This window comes from Sebastes fasciatus, chromosome 13, assembly GCF_043250625.1.
Source record: "Sebastes fasciatus isolate fSebFas1 chromosome 13, fSebFas1.pri, whole genome shotgun sequence".
Taxonomy (NCBI): Eukaryota; Metazoa; Chordata; class Actinopteri; order Perciformes; family Sebastidae; genus Sebastes; species Sebastes fasciatus.
In genome coordinates this window covers 33,306,523-33,329,590 of record NC_133807.1, presented here as the reverse complement: position 1 = coordinate 33,329,590, position 23,068 = coordinate 33,306,523, and the positions used below count along the sequence as shown (strand labels likewise).

Below are 23,068 nucleotides of genomic sequence, written 5' to 3'. Positions count from 1 at the left end.
TTTTATTTTATTTTTTATATTATTGTTATACTGTAAAATATACATGCAGAATTTTTTGTAACTACTGTATTGAACTTTTGAAATAAAGTATGAAAAAAATAAATACATAAATAACTGAGCAACTTCCTCTTTAGCTGCAACACATCAACCATCAACCAAACCAATCGGCTGGTGTCAGGCAGGCAGTCACTATAATAAAAGCTGGTGTCAGGCAGGCAGTCACTATAATAAAAGCTGGTGTCAGGCAGGCAGTCACTATAATAAAAGCTGGTGTCAGGCAGGCAGTCACTATAATAAAAGCTGGTGTCAAGCAGGCAGGCACAATAATAAAAGCTCCTGTTGAACATGTGTCAAGATTGTTTTTAATGCTTCTTCTTTTTGGTTTCATTTACAGAAGGACTTATCAAAACATTTTGAAAAAGATATACTAACACACATATTACTCACTTCTAACAATCCCAATTTTTGGCAGATGGAATTTACATAATTCATTTCATTAATATCTCAGCAAAATATTATATACATAAAATGATATGGCTTAAAAGAATACCCTCCTTTTATACTTTTTAAAACCTATTTGACTTTGATTGAAAACTTAAAACTCAAAAATTCTAAATTGGCAAAAACTATTAAGATTGTGTAGACATTTCAAATTTATTCCAATTGTATATATATATATGTATATATATTGTGTGTGTATATATATATATATATATATATATATATATATATATATATATATGCAGAATTTTTGGTAATGAAAAATCTGAACATGTTTATATAACTGCTAATAGTTTTGCCAATTCAGAATTTCTGAGTCAATAAGCAATAAGTTAATGACATACAGTATAATTTAATGTTAAAATTCTAGAGGGAAAAAGACTGAATGTAGCTTCAAGTGGATCCTTTCTCCTTGGTTAGTCCATTGTTGAGGTTGTTATCAGTGTGCTGTCTTTGTGCTTGCACGCTGTATACCCAGGCTCTGTCATAGCCGTGTCCCTCAATCCTGCAGGGTGTCCAGTCAGGGAGGGGGAAACGACCAGCTATCACTAACGCATCATCAGGAAGCTCAGTCTGCAACTTCTGCTGCAATAATGAAAGCTAGGAACACACAATAACACACAATAAAATAAATAAACAGAAATGTACCGATTATAATGCATCTGAATGCAACAGCACCTCAACCCTGTGCCGACAGATTATTCTTAGAGTTTTGTTTTCTGGTGTCTGGATTCTATATACCCGTAGTAAGGTCTTGGTATTCAGGTTCCTCTTAGCAAGCTGCAATCACATGGCTGAAACAGTATTACAAACCATTTAGAAGCAGGGCTGCTTTTCCATTTATTAAAAATCTGAGTGGAGTTTTTTCATAGTAAAGCAAATTGCAACCTGGAATAAGAGCTTCCTGTTTCAAGCCAGAGAAAAGAGTTGTTGGAATAACTGCAGGTGTATCATCTCACCTGGCTTTTAATGAGCTCAACTTCATTTATTCTTTATTTCTGCATTATTTGCTCAGCTGTATGCTACATCGAGATGGTATTTATTTTTATATTACTCACCACGCTAGGAGCCAAAAACACGGTGACATTCTTGCATTCAGTCAAGTCGACCTGTGATACAAGGCAGGTGGTAAATAGGTTATTTAATTATTAACAATTCAGCTTTAAATAACACAAATACAAAGATCACATGTAAAAAAAAAAAAAAAATTCTGGGTATTGAAATGGCAAGAATAAAATAAACCAGAGAGGCAAAGTGTATTATTCATAAAGATGTTTGGTCAATTCATATTCACATCATTTTCTTCTAGGAGGGGGGACATTTCCATTCAAACTATCGTACTGTTGCAACCACAGACATATATACATAGACGCCGCATTGACTCCTGGATCGTACGTTAATGTGGGCGCCATATTGGACTCGTTGAAATCGATTGAGAAATGTAGAAGTTATAGTGCTTTTTATCCAGAAAAACGGCAGCTCCTCCGTTCACTTGTATAGGGTTACAGGCCAGTCTTGCCAGGTCCAATATGGCGCCCACGTTGACGTATCGCTGCAACGTACGGAAGCGTCCAATGCAGCGTCCATGTATATATGTCTGTGGTTGCAATAACATATTGTTGCAAAGACAAATAGACAGTAGTATTGTGAAATGTTGCTATTCAATAGTGGCTGGTAAAACGTATGTGTAGCCTTTGAACAGGAGTGTTAGTGACGCCATATCATGAGTGATAAATGTCAAACCTTCCAGAGATCTTCCCGCCGGTATGACACTTTTTCGTGATGGCCTGCTCTCCACGCATGGAAGCGGGCCAGGCGAACAAGCCAAGGGTTGAGCTCATAACCGACAGCAGGAGTGAAACCCCGCCGATGGGCCTCCAAGACCTTTAGGGTTACAAATGACTACGGTCAAACAAAACCTCAGTGCAAGAAAAAGGGAGCCCAGATATCTCGCTCACAGCCTACTCACAATGCGGCCATCACCAGATCCCAAATCCACGAGGCCTCCCTTTCGACCTCTCAGCAACGTCATGACATTATCTACCTGAGCTCTGCTCGCGGGAATGTACGGCACCTGGAAGACATTTTAAAGAGCTTCTGATAAACGACAAGGTACAAGAAGAATTAGACCGACGTGATCAACAGTGTTATGAAGATGTAGTAGACCATACCTGGAGCCTCAAGGGGACTTTTCGGAAGCCTGGCTGGAGGATTCCCGTCCACATGGCGTATACGGCGAGCCCAGTGCCAGCAGCTATCTGAGCAACACCCCATATTCCGAGGGGCCTGGACCTGAGCTCAGCGAAGGCCTCATCTGGTGCATCATCATCCATTCCTGCATGTAATGTAGTAGTGGTCCAAATTAATCTCATTTTAGAGGATATACCAAAACTCACAGGGTTATAAAATATTTATTCTTTTTGTTGTATGAAATAGTATATACCATAATATCTATGATCTCACTCTACGCACACAGTATATACACCAGTTTGGTGCAGACTACACCTTCATTTATTACCCTATTACAAATGCCCCTCGTTCATTTTTGCTTCACTCGGTTGTTTTTCCTGTTTGTTTACAATCCTCTTCTGCTTCTACACCCCCGACAGACAGTTTGACAGACACACAATGGATGTCATTTTGCTGACAAACAGGTTAGTTGGTGCAACCTCATCAGCTGATGGATGTAGGTACTAGTGAACCAGCTGTTTAGACACCTGCATAAACAATAAAGTAGCACACAATTGGACACTATACTGTGATAGAGAATGTGCAGAATGAGAATGTATTGGGCCGCATATGTGCAAGGTGTACAGTAACATTTGGTGGTCAGAGTGTTTTAATTTTAAGAGATTACAAATAATAAAATCATTAATTGATAAATAATCTTTGGTTTAAGCCATTTCGATCTATGAAATGTAATGTACTTTTCTACTATAATTTACTGAGGTATCTCTGTGACAGACGGGTCACATGCATGCAGTTATTATTTTATATCCAGACGTTGTCTAGGGCTGTCAATCGATTCAAACATTGAATCCTGATTAATCGCAAATTAATCACACATTTTTTTTACTGTTCAAAATGTAAGTTAACCCTCTGAGACCCACAATAGAGCCGTTTTAATCTTTTTTTAGGGGGTCCAGGGGGTATTTAGGGGAGACAGCAGGTTAACAGTAGATGTCACATAGAAGTGGTGCACATCATCTGAAAGCTGAGAACCTGAAGATTAATTTGAGATGCAGCTCAGCACTGTGTGTCAAGTTATGTATAAGTGTTTAGAAAATTCTGATAGAAGTATACGACGGTCATCCTCGTGCTCTATTATGTCTCATAAGTTGATACCAATTGTTACACAGATTTGGTGCTAAATTTAACCATTTTTTTACCACTTGGGAATTGATAAAAATGCGAGCACTTCTGTTGTGTAAACTGCTCAGAAACCCTCTTATTGTCCATCAGGCTAGGAAAGCCATCCATCCTCTGAATGCTCTAGGTCTCTAGTTTGATCCATCCATCCTCTGAATGCTCTAGGTCTCTAGTTTGATCCATCCATCCTCTGAATGCTCTAGGTCTCTAGTTTGATCCATCCATCCTCTGAATGCTCTAGGTCTCTAGTTTGATCCATCCATCCTCTGAATGCTCTAGGTCTCTAGTTTGTGTCTGTAAAGTTTCATGAGGCTGTGATTATCCTAGAGGTCACCACAGGTCATTTTATACAGGGAGGTCAATGAAATGTCTCCTATGGGGACTAACATCATCACACATGAATACAGTTGGGCTCATTGGATCCACCAGTCTTAGCTTTACACTAATACCCAATTTATGGATTTCAAGACTGTTTAGGGACCCCAGGATGCATAAATATTAATAGAAATTCATATCTTGAGGTCAGAGGTCAAGGGACCCCTTTGAAAATGGCCAGTTTTTCCTCGCACAAGTTGAGAGCGTTATTTAGCCCCCTTCCTGACATGGTAGCATGACATGGTTGGTACCAATGGATTCTTTAGGTTTTCTAGTTTCCTATGATATCTGTAGCTTCTCTCTACCTTTAAAACTGAACCTACTAGAGCCTCTGAAGGACAGTGAAGTCAGTCGGGTCTCAGAGGGTTAAAGACATTAGTGGCGTTAAAAGTGATTTGTGTTATTATCGTGTTATTAAGCTCTAATTCCGACACATTCACTAATAACATCACATAAAGCTGCCTTATATACATACATATATACATATATACAAACACACACATAACAACGCAGCTTGATTAAAGTAATAACAGTAAACACGTGTTTGACCTGCGGGAGTTTGTTCGGACCATGGATGTGATGGTGACCATGGTGCGGACACATTACCAGGTAGCACCGGCGGTCCCTCTGCGAAACATTCCGTATATCCGAGAGCTTCCTTACATTAGTTCCGGATATACTGTATATAAACCTCATGAGAACTCCTCAGACAGATGTTCCACACTGATCACAGCAGCTGTATATTGATGAATAAATAGAAACTACGGATCATGTCTTTATAGCAATACTTCTTGGTGTAATATGTATTATTGGCTACAATCAAAAAGCTTTTCTTGTTCCCATTTTACCAGAAAATATATTACATTTGGAATCATACTTGAAAATAAGTTTGTTGAATATTAAGATAAAACCCTTATTGGTGTTTCTTTATGAGAGAACTAGCACTGTACTGCAAATCACTGAAGTATATGAGAAAGACAGCAGCAAAAATACTTCTGAACATTATTGATGCTCTAAAGTTATTAGAAGAGTCCCTTTAGCTATTTCATTTTATTACTTTACTTTGTGTTCTACTACTGGTGATGTATCACTTGCCGTATATTGTTGTACATTTTCTACTTAAAAAAAAATAAATATATATATATATATATATATATACACATACATACATACAAATATATACATGTATATATTTTTAAGTAGAAAATGTACAATATATGGCAAGTGATACATCACCAGTAGTAGAATACAAAATGTAAACATTATTTCATATATATATATATATATATATATATATATATAAATACACAAATAGAAATAAATACATATATATTAATACATAAAGATAGATATATTTAAATATATATATATAAATATTAATAAATAAATATAGATTTATTTAAAAAATAAATAAATATATGTATATTTATTTTTTTATTTTTAAAAAGTTTCCAGGGGAAACAATATAAAGTGTTGTAGCTCAACTTTCTGGATAGGTTACTATTTTGCTCTCTGCCTGTAATTACTTTTCTGCCTGTTTTATATACAGTTTTTAATTCAGTTAGAAAAGGCAGTAGTAAATCAGCACTATTCGTGTTTTAATCCCTTGGTTAAAATAAAATTGTTGTTCTATAAGAACACAAAACTTTTATTTGAAATATAACAGATGCATATTTTACATTACAATATAATTTACTTTATTTATTTTACCTTATTTATCTCATTTTTTTTTTATTTTGCAAAAGGTTTAAGAAATGCTTAGTAATAGTATATTACAATTAGTGTAAACCCAACATGTACAAAGGAAAAGGAATGTCCATATCCAAGAGGAGGCATCGCATTCAGTCGCTGTCTGCGTCGTCACTGATGACGCCCTGCAGGTTGGCCCAGTGGTTGGCTCTCCGGCGCCCTCTGTGGGCGTCGTTTTCCACGTCACTGTCTGAACCAGAGTTCAGAGAGCGCAGATACGTAGAGGACGGAGGGTCGGGTCGTTTCTGCCACGCTGAGGTGCGTTTCGGTCGACCTGGGAGACGGATCCACATCAGCGGTTATAAATACAAATACACACAATAAACAAGACACAAAAATGTTATTTACCCAAATTGAGCAGACCAGAGAGCTAAATGGTGTTCTTTCCTCGGCCAGTGAATCATTTTTGCTACTTACAAAATACTTAACAATGACTCCTTTCCTCCAGAGAAATCACACAGTGATGGGTGTCAACACTGAAGAAAAGAGACAAATAGTTACCTGTTGTGGCGATGATGTTGCTGATATCAAGCCCAGCTAGTTCCTGAGTCTCCTCTCTGTTCTCTCTGGCTTTTCTACATTTCTTAATAGATGGCTGACCTGTGTGAATAAACACATACACACATTATCACAATATGATATTATTACTCCCATGTTGATTAAATACTTGACAAATCTCCCTTTAAGGTTCATTTGGAACAGATAAGAAATGTGAAAAAAGCCCTAGAATAAATATAAAGTGGGAATTTCAAAATAAAGGCGATTGATATTTTCACTTTGCATCGATGATATTGGATCGTTGATCATTGGATTGATCCAGACCGATGTATCGTTACACCCCTACTTATAATGGTTAAATGTAAAATGCCCAGAATGTGTGGTTTGTTAAAAGGTGAACGTTTTCCCACTGACCGTGAACACCGAGATCTTCCAGCTGCTTCTTCAGAACAGCCACCATGGAGCGAACGGAGCGGCAGCCGTCCAGGAGCTTCTTGTAGTTCGGCCGCACGCCACAGAGAAAAAGGTACCGCTTGAGCCTCACGACGGATTTGTCGTAATCCTGTTGGACGAATCCGAGGACAGAAGATATGACGTTTACCCTGACCCAACAGTTACCTGATAATATACACCGATCCATCTTCAAAACGTTAGCTTTTCCACCGTTCATCTCACACCGATGATGATCAAAGGAATTTAGATGCACCTTTACTAGATATGACGAGTCAGGACACCTACAGACGCACTTCACTGAAACTTTACAAAGTCTCAGAAGAAACAAATGAAGACTATAAGTACTTAAGAGCGACTATCAAATGTAGAGCTGCTACGATTAATCAATGAGATGTCAAGTATTAAATTAATCGCCAACTATTTTGATAATCGATTAATCAGTTTGAGTAATTATTTTAAGAAAAAAGCTTCTTAAATGTGAATATTTTCTGGTTTCTTTCCTCCTCTGTGACAGTAAACTGAATATCTTTGAGTTGTGGACAAAACAAGACATTTGAGGACGTCATCTTGGGCTTTGGGAAACACTGATCCACATCTTTCACCATTTTCTGACATTCTATAAACCAAACAACTAATCGGTTAATCAAGAAAATCAACAGATTAATCAACAATAATGCAACATTGATGTAGCTACTGAAGAAGGAAATGTGTGTTTTCCAAATCATAATCACTACTGGGAAACTATGGGATATTAAATCTCTGTATCCCTATACAAGTGAACGGGGGGAGCTGCCGTTTTTCTGGATAAAAGCTCGATTCTTCCGATTCTGGGCTCACCTTCGGACCTTTGGCGCTCTTCTCTTTTTTCCTCGTTTTCTTCTCTTTATCATCTCGTGCTTTTTCTTTTACACTCTTCTGTTCATCCTCCAGCGAGGGGAGGGACGATGAATCAGAGTCTGGATCCTCGTTTTCCTTTTCCACCGAGACTTTTTCTTCTGCACAACACAACAACAAAAAAAGTCATAATAAAAACATGAAATGAATAAACATTTATTTATGTATGGGATATACAAGTATATCAAGTGTGTCACCTTTTTCACCGTCATCTGACGAGTCATTGCCGTTGATTTTGTCGCTCTTTTCTGACTTGCTATCCGAGTCAGTTTCATCCTCTTCATCGCTCGCTGGCGTTTTCTTTCCTCGACTTGTACTCTTCTTTTTTATCACTGTTTTTTCTGGACTCTCATCGCAGTCACTCTCGTCCCCTTTTTTCACCGACTTATTCATCTCCTCATCTGTTGAGCCGTCACCGTTTATCGGTTGTTTACCGTTTGTCTTTCGCTGTGACTTGTTCACCTCTTCCTCTGCATCCTCAGATTCAGATTTGATTTGCTCTTCCTCCTCGCTCTGCTCACTTCCTGTTTTGCGGTCGTCTTTGTCCTCCGATTCTGTCATTAACCACAAAAAAAAGATTTACAGGTTTACAACGGAGCAACAAAACGCAGTGTGTAGTAGCTATTTATATGTTATTAGTGTTTACTTGTTTTACTACTAATAAGTAGCATTGTTTGATTTATTATTCTAGATATCTACTTTATTTAGATATGAGATTTCTTTTTCTAATTATTTGTTTAGTTTAATTATTTTCTTGTTTGTTAGTTTAACTTCGGGCTGCACCGATACTGACTCAAATAGCTGGATCGGGTATCGGTGACCATGGATCCAATCTATTAAATTCTATTCTATGTTTATATATTTTATACATTATATACTGGAATTCCAATTTCTGTTTAAATTTTGACAAATTTTTGCTGCATTAAAAACATTTACACTTGAATCGTAATTCCTGTTGATTTCTAAGATTTTTTTTTTACCAAGTTGCTGATGTACGATTTATTATTTTAATAATAAATAAAAATTCTGTTAATTTTGAAGATTTTTTTCCCCCAAGTTGCTGATGTATGATTTATTATTTTAATAATAGATTTTACCCACCACTGCCAACAGTTTACCCGCATTTGATGGGTGCTAACTTCAGACCCTGGGACCAGGACATTTTTCATTTGAGTAACTGCAAAGTAGAACATGCTATAGATGATTAAAACTACAGGCATCTAAATGCATAAAAAGCAATACAGTTACCTGATGATGAGCTTGACAGATGACGGGATTTCTTTGCTGTGGATTCATCATCATCGTCTCTCCCACTTATCACCTCGTCATTTTCCTTTTCTCTCTTCCTTTTGTTACGGGGCTTCGTGGTCTCTGACTCACTTCCAGTTCCATCATTGTCCTAGCAGGAAAAATGATGACAGTAATAACTACAGTGCTGTACCTGATTTTTGAACCCCTAAAAAAATCTGAAACACTCAAAGAAACACGCACAAACAGTGTAGGAAGAATTCAGATACCTGCATTTTCATCAGTTCCTCTTCAACCACCCGTTTCATGATACTTTTGGCCTCTGGACTTAATGATTCACATCGCACATGTGCCAGATATCGTTTTTTTAAGATGCCTAAGGTCAGTGTGCTGGAATAAGACATCAGAGAGATTACATCATTGTGTGTGAGGGAGGACGTCATTTACAGTAGCTGACATAATTAACTTATGAGAAATAGATCTGAAAATGATCAAATTTAACAGACCAACATTATACTGAATGACTGATAGAAACATCATCTGTAAAGCAGATAAAGACTATAAATACTTAAGAGCGACTGTCAAATGTAGATCTGCAACGCTTAGTATTCAACTATTAAATTAATCGCCAACTATTTTGATAAAATTACAACTTTTTTCACGTAATAATATGACTTTATTCTCATAATATTAAAAAAAAATTCTTGTAAAGTTATGACTTTAATCTCATATTACGACTTTTCCCCCCGTAAAGTTATGACTTTATTCTCGCAATATTGCGACTTCTTTTCATGAAATAATATGACTTTATTCTCATTAAATTATGACTATTCTCGTAAAGTTATGACTTTATTCTCATTAAATTCTGACTTTATTCTCATAATATTACGACTTTTTATTCTTGAAATAGTATGACTTTATTCTCAGTTTGACCCTTTTCTCTTAAAGTTATGACTTTATTTTCGTAATATTACATCTTTTTTTTCTCTTAAAGTTATGAGGCTGATATGAGCTTTGTGTTGAGATAATAAACCAGAACAGTGTCAGACTGCATCAGGTGTGTGTTGAGGTAACTTGATGGAACATGGAGTGTTTCAGTTCAACCTGCAGCTGGTCTGAGTAGTTAATGACCCTCTAACGGCAGAGTGTGTGTGTACTGTTTAATATAGTCTAGTATTACTGATGTTAACTTGTTTAATATAGTCTAGTGTTACTGATGTTAACTTGTTTAATATAGTCTAGTGTTACTGATGTTAACTTGTTTAATATAGTCTAGTGTTACTGATGTTAACTTGTTTAATATAGTCTAGTGTTACTGATGTTAACTTGTTTAATATAGTCTAGTGTTACTGATGTTAACTTGTTTAATATAGTCTAGTGTTACTGATGTTAACTTGTTTAATATAGTCTAGTGTTACTGATGTTAACTTGTTTAATATAGTCTAGTATTACTGATGTTAACTTGTTTAATATAGTCTAGTATTACTGATGTTAACTTGTTTAATATAGTCTAGTGTTACTGATGTTAACTTGTTTAATATAGTCTAGTGTTACTGATGTTAACTTGTTTAATATAGTCTAGTGTTACTGATGTTAACTTGTTTAATATAGTCTAGTGTTACTGATGTTAACTTGTTTAATATAGTCTAGTGTTACTGATGTTAACTTGTTTAATATAGTCTAGTGTTACTGATGTTAACTTGTTTAATATAGTCTAGTGTTACTGATGTTAACTTGTTTAATATAGTCTAGTGTTACTGATGTTAACTTGTTTAATATAGTCTAGTGTTACTGATGTTAACTTGTTTAATATAGTCTAGTGTTACTGATGTTAACTTGTTTAATATAGTCTAGTGTTACTGATGTTAACTTGTTTAATATAGTCTAGTGTTACTGATGTTAACTTGTTTAATATAGTCTAGTGTTACTGATGTTAACTTGTTTAATATAGTCTAGTGTTACTGATGTTAACTTGTTTAATATAGTCTAGTGTTACTGATGTTAACTTGTTTAATATAGTCTAGTGTTACTGATGTTAACTTGTTTAATATAGTCTAGTGTTACTGATGTTAACTTGTTTAATATAGTCTAGTGTTACTGATGTTAACTTGTTTAATATAGTCTAGTGTTACTGATGTTAACTTGTTTAATATAGTCTAGTGTTACTGATGTTAACTTGTTTAATATAGTCTAGTGTTACTGATGTTAACTTGTTTAATATAGTCTAGTGTTACTGATGTTAACTTGTTTAATATAGTCTAGTGTTACTGATGTTAACTTGTTTAATATAGTCTAGTGTTACTGATGTTAACTTGTTTAATATAGTCTAGTGTTACTGATGTTAACTTGTTTAATATAGTCTAGTGTTACTGATGTTAACTTGTTTAATATAGTCTAGTGTTACTGATGTTAACTTGTTTAATATAGTCTAGTGTTACTGATGTTAACTTGTTTAATATAGTCTAGTGTTACTGATGTTAACTTGTTTAATATAGTCTAGTGTTACTGATGTTAACTTGTTTAATATAGTCTAGTGTTACTGATGTTAACTTGTTTAATATAGTCTAGTGTTACTGATGTTAACTTGTTTAATATAGTCTAGTGTTACTGATGTTAACTTGTTTAATATAGTCTAGTGTTACTGATGTTAACTTGTTTAATATAGTCTAGTGTTACTGATGTTAACTTGTTTAATATAGTCTAGTGTTACTGATGTTAACTTGTTTAATATAGTCTAGTGTTACTGATGTTAACTTGTTTAATATAGTCTAGTGTTACTGATGTTAACTTGTTTAATATAGTCTAGTGTTACTGATGTTAACTTGTTTAATATAGTCTAGTGTTACTGATGTTAACTTGTTTAATATAGTCTAGTGTTACTGATGTTAACTTGTTTAATATAGTCTAGTGTTACTGATGTTAACTTGTTTAATATAGTCTAGTGTTACTGATGTTAACTTGTTTAATATAGTCTAGTGTTACTGATGTTAACTTGTTTAATATAGTCTAGTGTTACTGATGTTAACTTGTTTAATATAGTCTAGTGTTACTGATGTTAACTTGTTTAATATAGTCTAGTGTTACTGATGTTAACTTGTTTAATATAGTCTAGTGTTACTGATGTTAACTTGTTTAATATAGTCTAGTGTTACTGATGTTAACTTGTTTAATATAGTCTAGTGTTACTGATGTTAACTTGTTTAATATAGTCTAGTGTTACTGATGTTAACTTGTTTAATATAGTCTAGTGTTACTGATGTTAACTTGTTTAATATAGTCTAGTGTTACTGATGTTAACTTGTTTAATATAGTCTAGTGTTACTGATGTTAACTTGTTTAATATAGTCTAGTATTACTGATGTTAACTTGTTTAATATAGTCTAGTGTTACTGATGTTAACTTGTTTAATATAGTCTAGTGTTACTGATGTTAACTTGTTTAATATAGTCTAGTATTACTGATGTTAACTTGTTTAATATAGTCTAGTATTACTGATGTTAACTTGTTTAATATAGTCTAGTGTTACTGATGTTAACTTGTTTAATATAGTCTAGTATTACTGATGTTAACTTGTTTAATATAGTCTAGTATTACTGATGTTAACTTGTTTAATATAGTCTAGTATTACTGATGTTAACTTGTTTAATATAGTCTAGTGTTACTGATGTTAACTTGTTTAATATAGTCTAGTATTACTGATGTTAACTGTGTTAGTCCACCATGTACACTGAAGTTAACGACATTAACCCTTAACAGCCGTAAAGCCTTCAGCTCTGTGTACCTGGTCCTAACAGGTGTATCTGTACCTGAGGTCCGGCTCATCGCGGAGTTCACCGAACACGAAGCTGCGGATTCCCGCCTCCTCCTCCTCGGACACCATCTTTATTATCCTGCTTCTTTTTTTATGTTTTGGCGGCGGAAAGACCCCGGAAGTGACTGGAAGTGACGTCAGACCCAGACCAGCCCTTCCAAAATAAAACATCATAAAACCTGGAACAACTTAATTTTTTTTTCGTAAATTAAACTGAATTACTTCATCTATTTTACAATTTGTATGTATAAAAATATTATAATATATGTTTATTTATTCATAGACGTTTTTCTAAAGGATTATCAATGTTTACTCTTTTCCTTCATGATTTAATGTATTCATAATCTCTCAAATTTTATAAAAAAAGCATTAAAAATTAAATATTGCATTTTCTGAAAAGATTTAGACTTTAATCTGCCTTCATTTTATTGTATTTATTTATTGTGCAATCTTTTATTTATTCACAAATGTTTTTCTAAAGGATTATCTATATTTACTCTTTTCCTTCATGATTTAATGCATTTCAGAAATTTTCAAATTCTATAAAAACAAAGAGCATTAACACAATTAAATATTACATTTTCTGAAAAAATACGGAATTTAACCTGTCTTTATTGCAATGCATTTATGTGTATTTATTTAATGTGTGATGATTTATTTAATCACAAACATTTTACTCTTTTCCTTCGCAATTTAATGTATTTCATAAACTCTCAAATTCTATAAAAACAAAAAGCATTAACACAGTTAAATATTACATTTTCTGAAACGATTTAGACTTTAATCTGCCTTTATTGTGATGTATTTATTTTATGTGTAATCATTTATTTATTCACAAATGTTTTTTGAAAGAATTATCTATATTTACTCTTTTCCTTCATGATTTAATGTATTTCATAATCTCGCAAATTTTATAAAAACAAAGAGCATTAACACAATTAAATATTACATTTTCTAAAAAAAATAAATAGAATTCAACCTGTATTTATTGCATTACATTTATTTAATGTGTGATCATTTATTTATTCACAAACATTTTTCTAAAGGATTATCTATATTTACTCTTTTTCTGCATTATTTAATGTATTTCATAATCTTGCAAATTCTATAAAAACAAAGAGCATTAACACAATTAAATATTACATTTCCTAAAAATTGTTTTTATTTAACCTGTCTTTATTGCATTGTATTTATTAAATGTGTGATCATTTATTTATTCACAAACATTTTTCTAAAGGATTATCTATATATACTATTTTCCTTCATGATTTAATGTATTTCATAAACTCAAATTTTATAAAAACAAAGCATTAACACAATTAAATGTATTTATTTTTTAACTTAAATTTTTATAAAAAACAAAGAGCATATAAATATTACATGTTCTAAAAAGATTTAATTCAATTAAATTAATATTGAATTTAATCTGCCTTCATTTTATTATATTTATGTGTATTTATTATAGTGCAGTTGTGAATAGTTAAAATCTTGACTTAGGTTTTGTTCCATATAATAAGGTACAGTAATGTTCAATAATTACTTTCCTATAATTAACAGCTTGAATGAATGAATGAATGAAATGTTTTGGAGCATCATGTAAGCATGCAAATCTATTTCTTTATCATACTTTAGGAAAAAAGGGAAAAATAAGACCAAGAAGCTCAAGTCGGATTTCACAAGTAATTTATTCAGAACATTTCCATGACCACTATTGGACGGAAGTCATATTAGTGCATATTTTAAGGTATTCCAAGGTGATTTTATTAAGGGTTTGAGATACATATTGTTCCCATTCAATGTTGTTTTTTTCCAGTATTTAGAGTGATTAGGTTTACACAAGACATTGGTAAATATCAGAAAGAAAATGTGTATCCTCTCCCTGAGGGAAATTAAAATAAAACCCAGTATTAATTGCCTTTGTCATCACTGTACGGCCAATTACTGCGAGCGAATTTCAGTGGTTTGGTATAAGACATAAAGCGCAAGTGAGAGATCATGGCTCAGAATAAAATACAATATCAAAGAAATGGGCACGGTTCCTCTTGAAACATTAAACTGAAATGTAAGTTCACTATTTAAGTCATTTACAGGCGTAAATTTCTGCTGTGTGCTATGGAGTGCATCGTATCATTCCAAAAAATTAAAACTCACTTGAGCACTAGTTTACACAAAAGATTGCATACAATACAAAAAAGTTAAATACCAAACAATAAATTAGGTTCATAAATTAATAAAAACATCTTGAAGCAACAGCAGTAATAATTTAAATAAAGAAAATTGAGCTGCGCAAACGATCTCATTCATAAACAACCTCCCTAAAAATGGCTACTCAGTTTTTATTCCAGTGTTAACATATCTAGGCTAAACGTGACCATCCTCCGTTCATCACTGTCGGGCAGCGCGTCAGTCCAACGTATGAAAAAGGCAACAGATGTTTCACCACCTGAATAAACAGACTGTTTCCTAGAAGTCAAACACAGAGGAGGGTGCCAGTGCATATCATTAACACCCACATTAAACAGGTGGGAGATGGGTTTTTAGGCCCGTTCAGTAACGTGCAGGAGGTTTTCTTAACATTTGCCAGTTTCATGTCCCAGGTCATTTTACACATTTCCTATTTAAATAATGTACACAAGTTCTTGTAAACAGAAGTATTTTTCACGTCCAAACGACTTCAGTTACAGATCAGTCATCGACTCCTACATTTCTGTGCAGTGACGCCTAAAAGACATTTGATTAAATAACTACCTACCGATCTATTGCTATGATCAACGACGTCTCTTTCATTCTAGCATCCCAGAAAAAAACTGAACACAAACACTCTCTCCCGTGCCTCGTGTTTTCACATTATTAGTCCTTATACACAGTTTGCTGACCGGGCCCTCTTTCGTCATGCATTATATGCCTCCTCACGTGGATCCGTCGTACTCGCCTGTCGCCTCCCGTAGCGCCCTCTTCCTCGCCTCCCAGTGACGAGCCGGAGCCTCTGGAGTCTAAAAGGTGCAAGCCTCCTGGACCGGTTCCTCTGCCGTTCTCGTAAATGAGGATGTTGAGGGTTTCTTCAAAGATTCGAGCCTCGGGAAACTCAACCTAACAAACAGTTCACAGTTCAGACTCTGTATTTTATAATTAATATAATAGATATCCCGCCCTAGTCAAAGCAGTAACATTAAAACTTTTACTAAATTGATTAACCATAACAAAGGATCAACAGCTTAAAGGGACAATGTGTAGGATTTAACGGCATCTAGTGGTGTGGTATCAGATTGCAACCAACTGAGTACTCCTCCGCTCACTCCTCCCTTTCCAAGACTGAGGTAACGTGAGACGCTGAGTGCAAAACTGTGGTAACGCCACACTTCAATAGTGACTCAGTGATGATGTAGCTCGCCACGCTTTGTTGCTGTTGTCGCTGGTAGTGTGAACGCAGCTTTAGTTAGCCATCTTTAAAAGGTGCTTCCCATCTTTGTGCTAAAATGTCAGACTATTGCTTTGAGGACTTTAAGGGTGTGCACACTGTGCCATGCTTACTTTGGTCTGCTTCTTCTCCGTGGCGTAGACGATGGAAGTGCAGCATACTTCAGCGATCTTGCGACCTTCACCATAGAAAGACCAACAGCAGATCTCATCCCCGAGCACGTCTTTCACAAACAGGACGCGGCCGTTAAATCGCAGCACCAGTTTGTCAAACAGTTCGATGTTCTTCAGCAGGTTATCATCAGAGTTGCTGGTCACAGGGGAGAGACAGAGAGCGAGTCAGTATCAACTCAGAAGACTAATAAACACTTTACACTCAAATCCAAAAAGCATAGGTCAAGTGAAGGTCAAGTGAACACATGAAACACTGATAGTTTGTTATTGCAGCATCTTGTCAACTTGTTTTTCATGCTCTCTGTAGGACACATGCACACTCAGCCTTATCTGATTTTACCTGGTGTAAGAGTATTTGTTGTTTCCTCTGTTGTTCTGCAGTTTGACGACCGGCTGCAGAGACAAGAAACAAAGAAATCCTATTAATCCTGTAGACTATAAATGGAACAATTATTATAATTAGAATAACACAGCAGACAACCATTTTCACGGCTCACAATTCTAAACCTCTTCAAACCATCTATTATTTGATTTTAAATTCTGTACAGAGAAACAGGAGAGCGCCGGACGATCAGGGTTTCACAGCTGCTGATCTGATAAACACTTTAGTCAGAGATGAAATTAAATTTACCTTTCTACAAGTAGCAATCATCTTCTGTTCTTCTTTGGCTGACGTGATCATGGGGATGCGACACACAGTTTCAAAGACATCCTTTTGTTTCTGAAGGTAAATTAATAAAGTGCATTAAAATACATCTGCAACACTTGTTTGTAAGAATGAATTAACCCTCTAAGACCCCTTTGAAAATGGCCATGACAGTTTTTCCTTGCTAAAATTCAGCCCAAATTTGGAGCGTTATTTACCCTCATTCCCGACATGGTTAGTACCAACGTCAGTCGGGATCGAGGGTTAATCAACTAACATGATAAAAGCTAATAATGTCATAATTCTAATGACAGAAACAATGTGAAACACCCATCATAAAACACCAGGGACCAAAGTAATGTTTAGGCTGACAAATAGCTATTTACCTGCATGGCACTGAGGCAGTGCTGGACGAGTCCCTGGACCCGATAGTACTGGGCCTCCTTCAGAACCTCATCCAGTTCTTTGTGGTCCTCTGGAAGCGGTACCGATCCATCTCGCAGGAAGTTCAAAACCAGTCCAAAATGTCGGCCACACCTATCCAAAACGACCCAACCTGAGCCAGCGGGAAAAAAAAGATTTTGAGTCATTTGCATTCTTCAGTAATGGACCAGTGTGCACCCAGTCATTTAATGTGGAAACCTTTCCCATACAAACGGTTCTATAGGCCACGCCAGGACCACGCAAGATAGTGTCGGTAATAACAGTCGCCTGACTAACTCTTTTTTAATTTATAAGGGACATGTAATGTTTTATACTTCTGGTGAATATAATCCAATCAATCTTATTTCTATAGATGTATTTAGTAAATACAGTTCCCTTTGTTAACACCTTATTTTGAAAACCAGACTACTTCCTCTAACTTCTCCAAGGTGGTCTCTAGCTCTCCCGTCAGCTCCGTTCTCTTTATCCATCCATGGTCAGCTCCATCGGGGCCGTTTCAATGCAGAGAACACAAATGTCAGTATCTGGGTGCTCTACAGTCGTAGCGTCGGCCCGTTTGACCACGGAGACGAGAGCGACGGCCGGCTCGACTGCACATTACCGCCATACCATAACGTTTCCTGTCCTTGACAGAGTTAGCATGCAGCTTTAGCTCTGCTCTGTCTAGCTCTGCTTTTCCTGTCAATGTGTGAAACCCAAAGTGTTTCCATCCTTTACTGGATGTGTAGTGTTTACCACGCTGGATTTAACATGAGAGGGTGCAGGTCGTATCCACGCTGACCCTCCAACGTTTTAGACTCTGAGGTTTGTTTTGGTTGACGGATACGGAACGGATATGACATCATGTTACTCAGACTACCACAATAAAAGCGGTAACTTCCTTCTACCTCCACAGAGACTCAGATGAAGCAAATATATTGATTCTGGCATTAAAAAATCTATTTCAAAACAATCCAAAATTGCAATATATAGGTGAATGGATTTCTTTCCCACCCCTATTAAACAGTAACTATGTGGATCCAGTAACAATGTTAGTGCCCCCCCCCAGACAGACACATCCACTCACCTTCTGAGTCTATGGACACCTCAGTTCCTCCATTGCATATGCTCCGCAGCAGACTGTCTTCCTTGCTTAATGTCTGGACGGTTGTATAATGCAGCGAGCCGCCCACGTTTAATTTGACATACTTGCTCCCCAGAAGACCCCGACTTCTGAGCACATCTGTGTTGTGGAAGGCCGGCTGGGAAACAGCAGACTGGGCAGAGTCAGCAGCATCACTGCCTACTGAAGCCTCAGCAGACATGGGGCTGAGGAGTCACTTCCTGACTGAAACACAGAAGCACATGATGGCTTGTTGGAGCAGGTTTGGTCAAGAACAAGTGATGAATGAGTCTGTATTAATGTAAAAGTGCATAGTCACAATTTCAGTTGTCTCTTAATTGACAACCGTGTGAGTAAAACACATAATGGCTGAGATGAGTGACTGGGATCATTCTTTTATGTGTAAGGCAACATCAGGCTTGACCTAAACATCGCTTTCTTAACTTTGTAAAACAAAATCTAACGAATAAACGCATATATACATTTAGTGAATTGTTATTTATTATTAAAATAAATCATACATCAGCAACTTCACCTATGTGCAAAGTTTATTTTCATGGGAAAGCAGATTTCCTAGGAGGAGGAAGAGGAGGAAGAAGATTGACAAAAACAAGAGGGACCGGCTGCCCAGCCCCTAATAAATATATATAAATAAATAAATAAGCAAGCGTTGCTTACATAGCATCTGTACAGTGTTGCTACAACTTGCTCAGGAAAAAACACAGAGTTGGGGCACATACACCAATATGTTAGATACTAGATTAAATAATTAATTTGTGAGTTTGTTGCTGATTTGGCCCACAAAGCCAGCTGAGGAAGTTTCGCATCAGACTGGACCTATGTGCAAAGTTTGGTTTATTTTCATGCATGAGAAGGCAGATTTCCTAGGAGGTAGAGGAGGATGAGGAGGAAGAAGATTATTGACAAAAACAACATAGCTGCTCGCTGTGTGTAAAGTGCATCAGTTTACTGCCAAGCTTTCTCCACTCCTCCTCTCAGTGGAATACAGGAAGCAGCCCTTATTCTTTAATGTACACTAATGCAATGTCCTGCAGAAGCAGCGTGCACGTAGACTGTCCTGAGGCGTCTGTTGTCCCACAGACACTTATTTTATTTAAAAAGGGACCATGTACAGTTTAAAACATAAATGATCTGTACCAGATTATAGCTTTAAGATAATTCACATCTGTAGTCCCTTGGCAGGTCAAAACAGAGAAACATACTACAGTCATACAAGAAAGAACACAATACACAGCTACACACAATAGCACATCACAAAGTATGCTTGTCACGTAAAAGCAAGTCATGAAGACTATGGAATAAAGACCAGTGAGAACAGAGCTGAGCAGCTTTCAACAGAAGTTAGTTTTGAAAGTGCTGATAGAGCTGCAGCTCCTCACATCGTCACAGTGCTGAACAAAGCCAGCTGAGGAAGTTTAGCATCGGACTGGACCTATGTGCAAAGTTTGGTTTATTTTCATGCATGAGAAGGCAGATTTCCTAGGAGGAGGAGGAGGCGGAGGAGGAAGAAGAATATTGACAAAACAACATAACTGCTTGGCCCCTGATGATTTAGTTCTTGTGTGTAAAGTGCATCAGTTTACTGCCAAGCCTTCTCCACTCCTCATCTCAGTGGGATATGGGAAGCAGCCCTTATTCTTTAATGTACACTAATGCAAGAAGCAGCAAGCACGTAGACCAGGGCTGCCCAAGGTGGGGCCCGCGTGCCAAAGTTGGGCCGCCATCAGGTTTGATTTGGCCCGGTTTGATGTTTGCAAATTTTTTTTTTTTATCAAAAGACCCAACCGACTTCACTGTCTTTTGGAGGCCGTACCAGGCTCGGGTTTATGGTTAGACGATCGTGGCATCATATGAAACTAGACAACCTAAGGACTCCATTAGTACCGCATCACGTCATGCTATAGCTTGTCAGGAAGTTGGGTTAAATTTTGGCAAGGAAAAACTGTCATGGCCATTTTCAAAGGGGTCCCTTGACCTCTGACCTCCAGATCAGTGAATGTAAATGGGTTCTATGGGTACCCACGAGTCTCCCCTTTACAGACATGCCCACTTTATGATCATCACATGCAGTTTTGGGGAAACATGCAGTTTTTTTGAATGCAGTATACATAAAGGGTGTATTTTAATATTTCTGCATACTGGGGTCCCTGAACAGTTTTGGAAATGCATAAATAAATTGCATAAATGAGCCCAATTGTATTCAGCAGATGGGTTTTAAGGGGCTAACTATGTCAAACATATTCAATTAAGGGAAGCTGGGATCCTAGAACCACTTTACATCTTAATAATACAAAACAATAGGTGTGTAATTGTGTCCTGAGACCCTGCATTGAGTTGAGGGAAAGGTTTGGGCAGCCTTGCTGTAGACTGTCCTGAGGAGTCTGTTGTCTCAGCCTCTCAATGCTGAACACACCCATCACCAATATACAGATCATCACAATGCTAAATGAGCTGGATACAACCACAGTACCCCTAACATCAGCTCACACATGAAGACATGCAGGTAGGTAGCTGTTCAGATGCTAACTCATCAGGATCATTAATAATACTCACCACACTGAACATCCAAAGAGAGCTGATCTATAATCTATAATCAGCTAGCAGCTGATGCTAGCAGGTGAACGCAGGTGAACGCAGGTGAACACAGGTGAGCACAGGTGACTTCACAGAGCAGCTCTCTGACTGGTTGTAATCATCGCAGCTGATCAGAGATGCTAACAGCAGCTAGTCCAGTTAGCTTCGCTTTGAGCTGTAAGCTAGCAGCTCTTCTTCTTCTTGTGTCGCTTACTGAGAGAAACACCTGAAATCAGACATCAACACATGAGAACTGCTGACTTAAGAAGAGCCAGTTCCATAGCTGGACAGAAAGATGATGAAGAGAAGCTAACAGTGAAGCTAACAGTGAAGCTAACAGTGAAGCTAACAGTGAAGCTAACAGCTCAACTCGGAAACGAAACTCGATCATCTACTTCCGCTGTTTTCTTCTTCTACGTCACTTTTATGCTAAACAGGAACTCGTGACGTAGAAATTAATTAGCGCCACCTTCTGGTAGAGAAGACTACCTGCAGCTCCACAGTACTACAGTACTACAGTACAGTACCACAGTACTACCGCAGTACTACAGTACAGTACCAGAGTACTACTACAGTACTACAGTACAGTACCACAGTAGTACTGCAGTACAGTTGTTCTGGAAACAATTCATGGAATGGTTAAGAATGAAATCCACAGCAATGCCTACTATTAATCATAATAGTATTATTTTTGTTGTTATTTTATTCGAAGACAAATAATTGCACCAAATTCTTTATTCATATATTAAGTCCCTGAAATTAATGAAATCCAAACATGCCAAAGATCTCTTTATATTACTTGATTAAATGATCTGACCCTATACTAAATTTATTTACTTTCTTTTTTTATTTTATTGTCTGTGTAAACGTTTTATGTCTACTGTGTTATCTGCTCAGTTTTGAGGATAATAACTTTATTTAATGATTTTTTGCCTTAATTGTTGTAAATTCATTTTGTGAATAAAAAAAAAAAATCTTCTAGTAAACTTCTGACTTTATCGTCATAATATTTTGACTTTTTTCTCTTAAACCTATGACTTTATTCTCATAATATTATGTATTATAATGTGTATAATTTCTGTATAAAAATAATAAAAAAATATATTATAAATTATACAACAAATAAAATGTAAAGAAAGGAAAAGATGAATTAAAAACAAAATAAAAAACAAACAAAAAACATTCGGGTCTGTTAAACAATTGGAATAAATTTAAAATGTCTAAACAATTTAATAGTTTTAGTCAATTTAGAATTTTAGAATTTTAAGTTATCAATCATGATCAAATATGTTATAATCATAATTTTATGTATATCATATTTTGCTAGTTGTGCAGTTGTGGTTTCAATATCACCTTTACAGAAAACACACTCGTTGCTCTCAAAGCCAAATCAAAATCTTAAAAACTCAGAGGAAGGGTAAAAATCTGTTATTATTTTGTAGTGAATTTCTTTTGTTTTGGGAAAAACACAGAAATGATCAATATACTGGACTGTATTTACATTATGAGTCTTTACTGCCCTCCAGTGGTCACAGTTAGGAACTGCAACTATGGCTCATTCACAGTAATATCAATATAAACGCTTTTTAATATTAATACGTGCAATCTATACTAGTTTAATTATTACAAATAACATTTATATCACCAGTTTTGTGATGTGATGATCAGTTTATCCCTCTGATAGATAATCTCCATTCAGCATCACAGTGACCTGAATGTATTTAGAGTTGTGGGTATCTGCTGCCCTCTAGTGGCCACATCCAGGAACTGCAATAGTAAAATAGTCAAGATG

General features: G+C 36.0%; 3 protein-coding genes across 3 annotated transcripts; all 3 read right to left on the bottom strand.

Moving 5' to 3' along the window:
• Positions 1 to 739: 739 nt before the first annotated feature.
• Positions 740 to 4,919, bottom strand: antkmt (adenine nucleotide translocase lysine methyltransferase). Its single transcript, XM_074657025.1, has 6 exons — positions 4,795 to 4,919; positions 2,673 to 2,836; positions 2,471 to 2,575; positions 2,245 to 2,385; positions 1,560 to 1,610; positions 740 to 1,101 (listed from the first exon to the last, which is right to left on the bottom strand). The coding sequence occupies exons 2-6, from the start codon at positions 2,832 to 2,834 to the stop codon at positions 895 to 897; spliced, it is 666 nt and encodes a 221-aa protein (XP_074513126.1). The 5' UTR covers positions 2,835 to 2,836; positions 4,795 to 4,919; the 3' UTR covers positions 740 to 894.
• A 947-nt stretch (positions 4,920 to 5,866) lies between these two features.
• On the bottom strand, positions 5,867 to 13,049 carry hirip3 (HIRA interacting protein 3). The gene is made up of 8 exons (XM_074657024.1): positions 12,894 to 13,049; positions 9,357 to 9,477; positions 9,088 to 9,238; positions 8,037 to 8,393; positions 7,783 to 7,940; positions 6,907 to 7,054; positions 6,496 to 6,594; positions 5,867 to 6,268 (listed from the first exon to the last, which is right to left on the bottom strand). The coding sequence occupies exons 1-8, from the start codon at positions 12,965 to 12,967 to the stop codon at positions 6,087 to 6,089; spliced, it is 1,290 nt and encodes a 429-aa protein (XP_074513125.1). The 5' UTR covers positions 12,968 to 13,049; the 3' UTR covers positions 5,867 to 6,086.
• Positions 13,050 to 14,564: 1,515 nt separating this feature from the next.
• Positions 14,565 to 21,692, bottom strand: kctd13 (potassium channel tetramerization domain containing 13). The gene is made up of 7 exons (XM_074657023.1): positions 21,256 to 21,692; positions 18,646 to 18,906; positions 17,522 to 17,691; positions 17,121 to 17,210; positions 16,830 to 16,882; positions 16,430 to 16,625; positions 14,565 to 15,988 (listed from the first exon to the last, which is right to left on the bottom strand). Exons 2-7 carry the CDS (start codon positions 18,881 to 18,883, stop codon positions 15,749 to 15,751), a joined length of 987 nt encoding a protein of 328 aa, XP_074513124.1. The 5' UTR covers positions 18,884 to 18,906; positions 21,256 to 21,692; the 3' UTR covers positions 14,565 to 15,748.
• Between the last annotated feature and the right edge of the window lie 1,376 nt (positions 21,693 to 23,068).

Bases quoted from the DNA above. Each gene is read 5' to 3' on its own strand.
- antkmt (XM_074657025.1), bottom strand. From the start codon at position 2,834: ATGGATGATGATGCACCAGATGAGGCCTTCGCTGAGCTCAGGTCCAGG. The intron at 2,386-2,470 runs GTGAGTAGGCTG...GTAACCCTAAAG, and splicing joins GATCTGGTGATGGCCGCATT to GTCTTGGAGGCCCATCGGCG. The intron at 1,611-2,244 runs GTTTGACATTTA...CTTGTATCACAG, and splicing joins GGCGGGAAGATCTCTGGAAG to GTCGACTTGACTGAATGCAA.
- hirip3 (XM_074657024.1), bottom strand. From the start codon at position 12,967: ATGGTGTCCGAGGAGGAGGAGGCGGGAATCCGCAGCTTCGTGTTCGGT. The intron at 9,478-12,893 runs GTACAGATACAC...GTCTTATTCCAG, and splicing joins CGCGATGAGCCGGACCTCAG to CACACTGACCTTAGGCATCT. The intron at 7,941-8,036 runs GTGACACACTTG...TGTGTTGTGCAG, and splicing joins GTCAGATGACGGTGAAAAAG to AAGAAAAAGTCTCGGTGGAA.
- kctd13 (XM_074657023.1), bottom strand. From the start codon at position 18,883: ATGTCTGCTGAGGCTTCAGTAGGCAGTGATGCTGCTGACTCTGCCCAG. The intron at 17,211-17,521 runs GTAAATAGCTAT...ATTTACCTTCAG, and splicing joins ACTGCCTCAGTGCCATGCAG to AAACAAAAGGATGTCTTTGA. The intron at 15,989-16,429 runs GTAAGCATGGCA...ACTGTTTGTTAG, and splicing joins CGGAGAAGAAGCAGACCAAA to GTTGAGTTTCCCGAGGCTCG.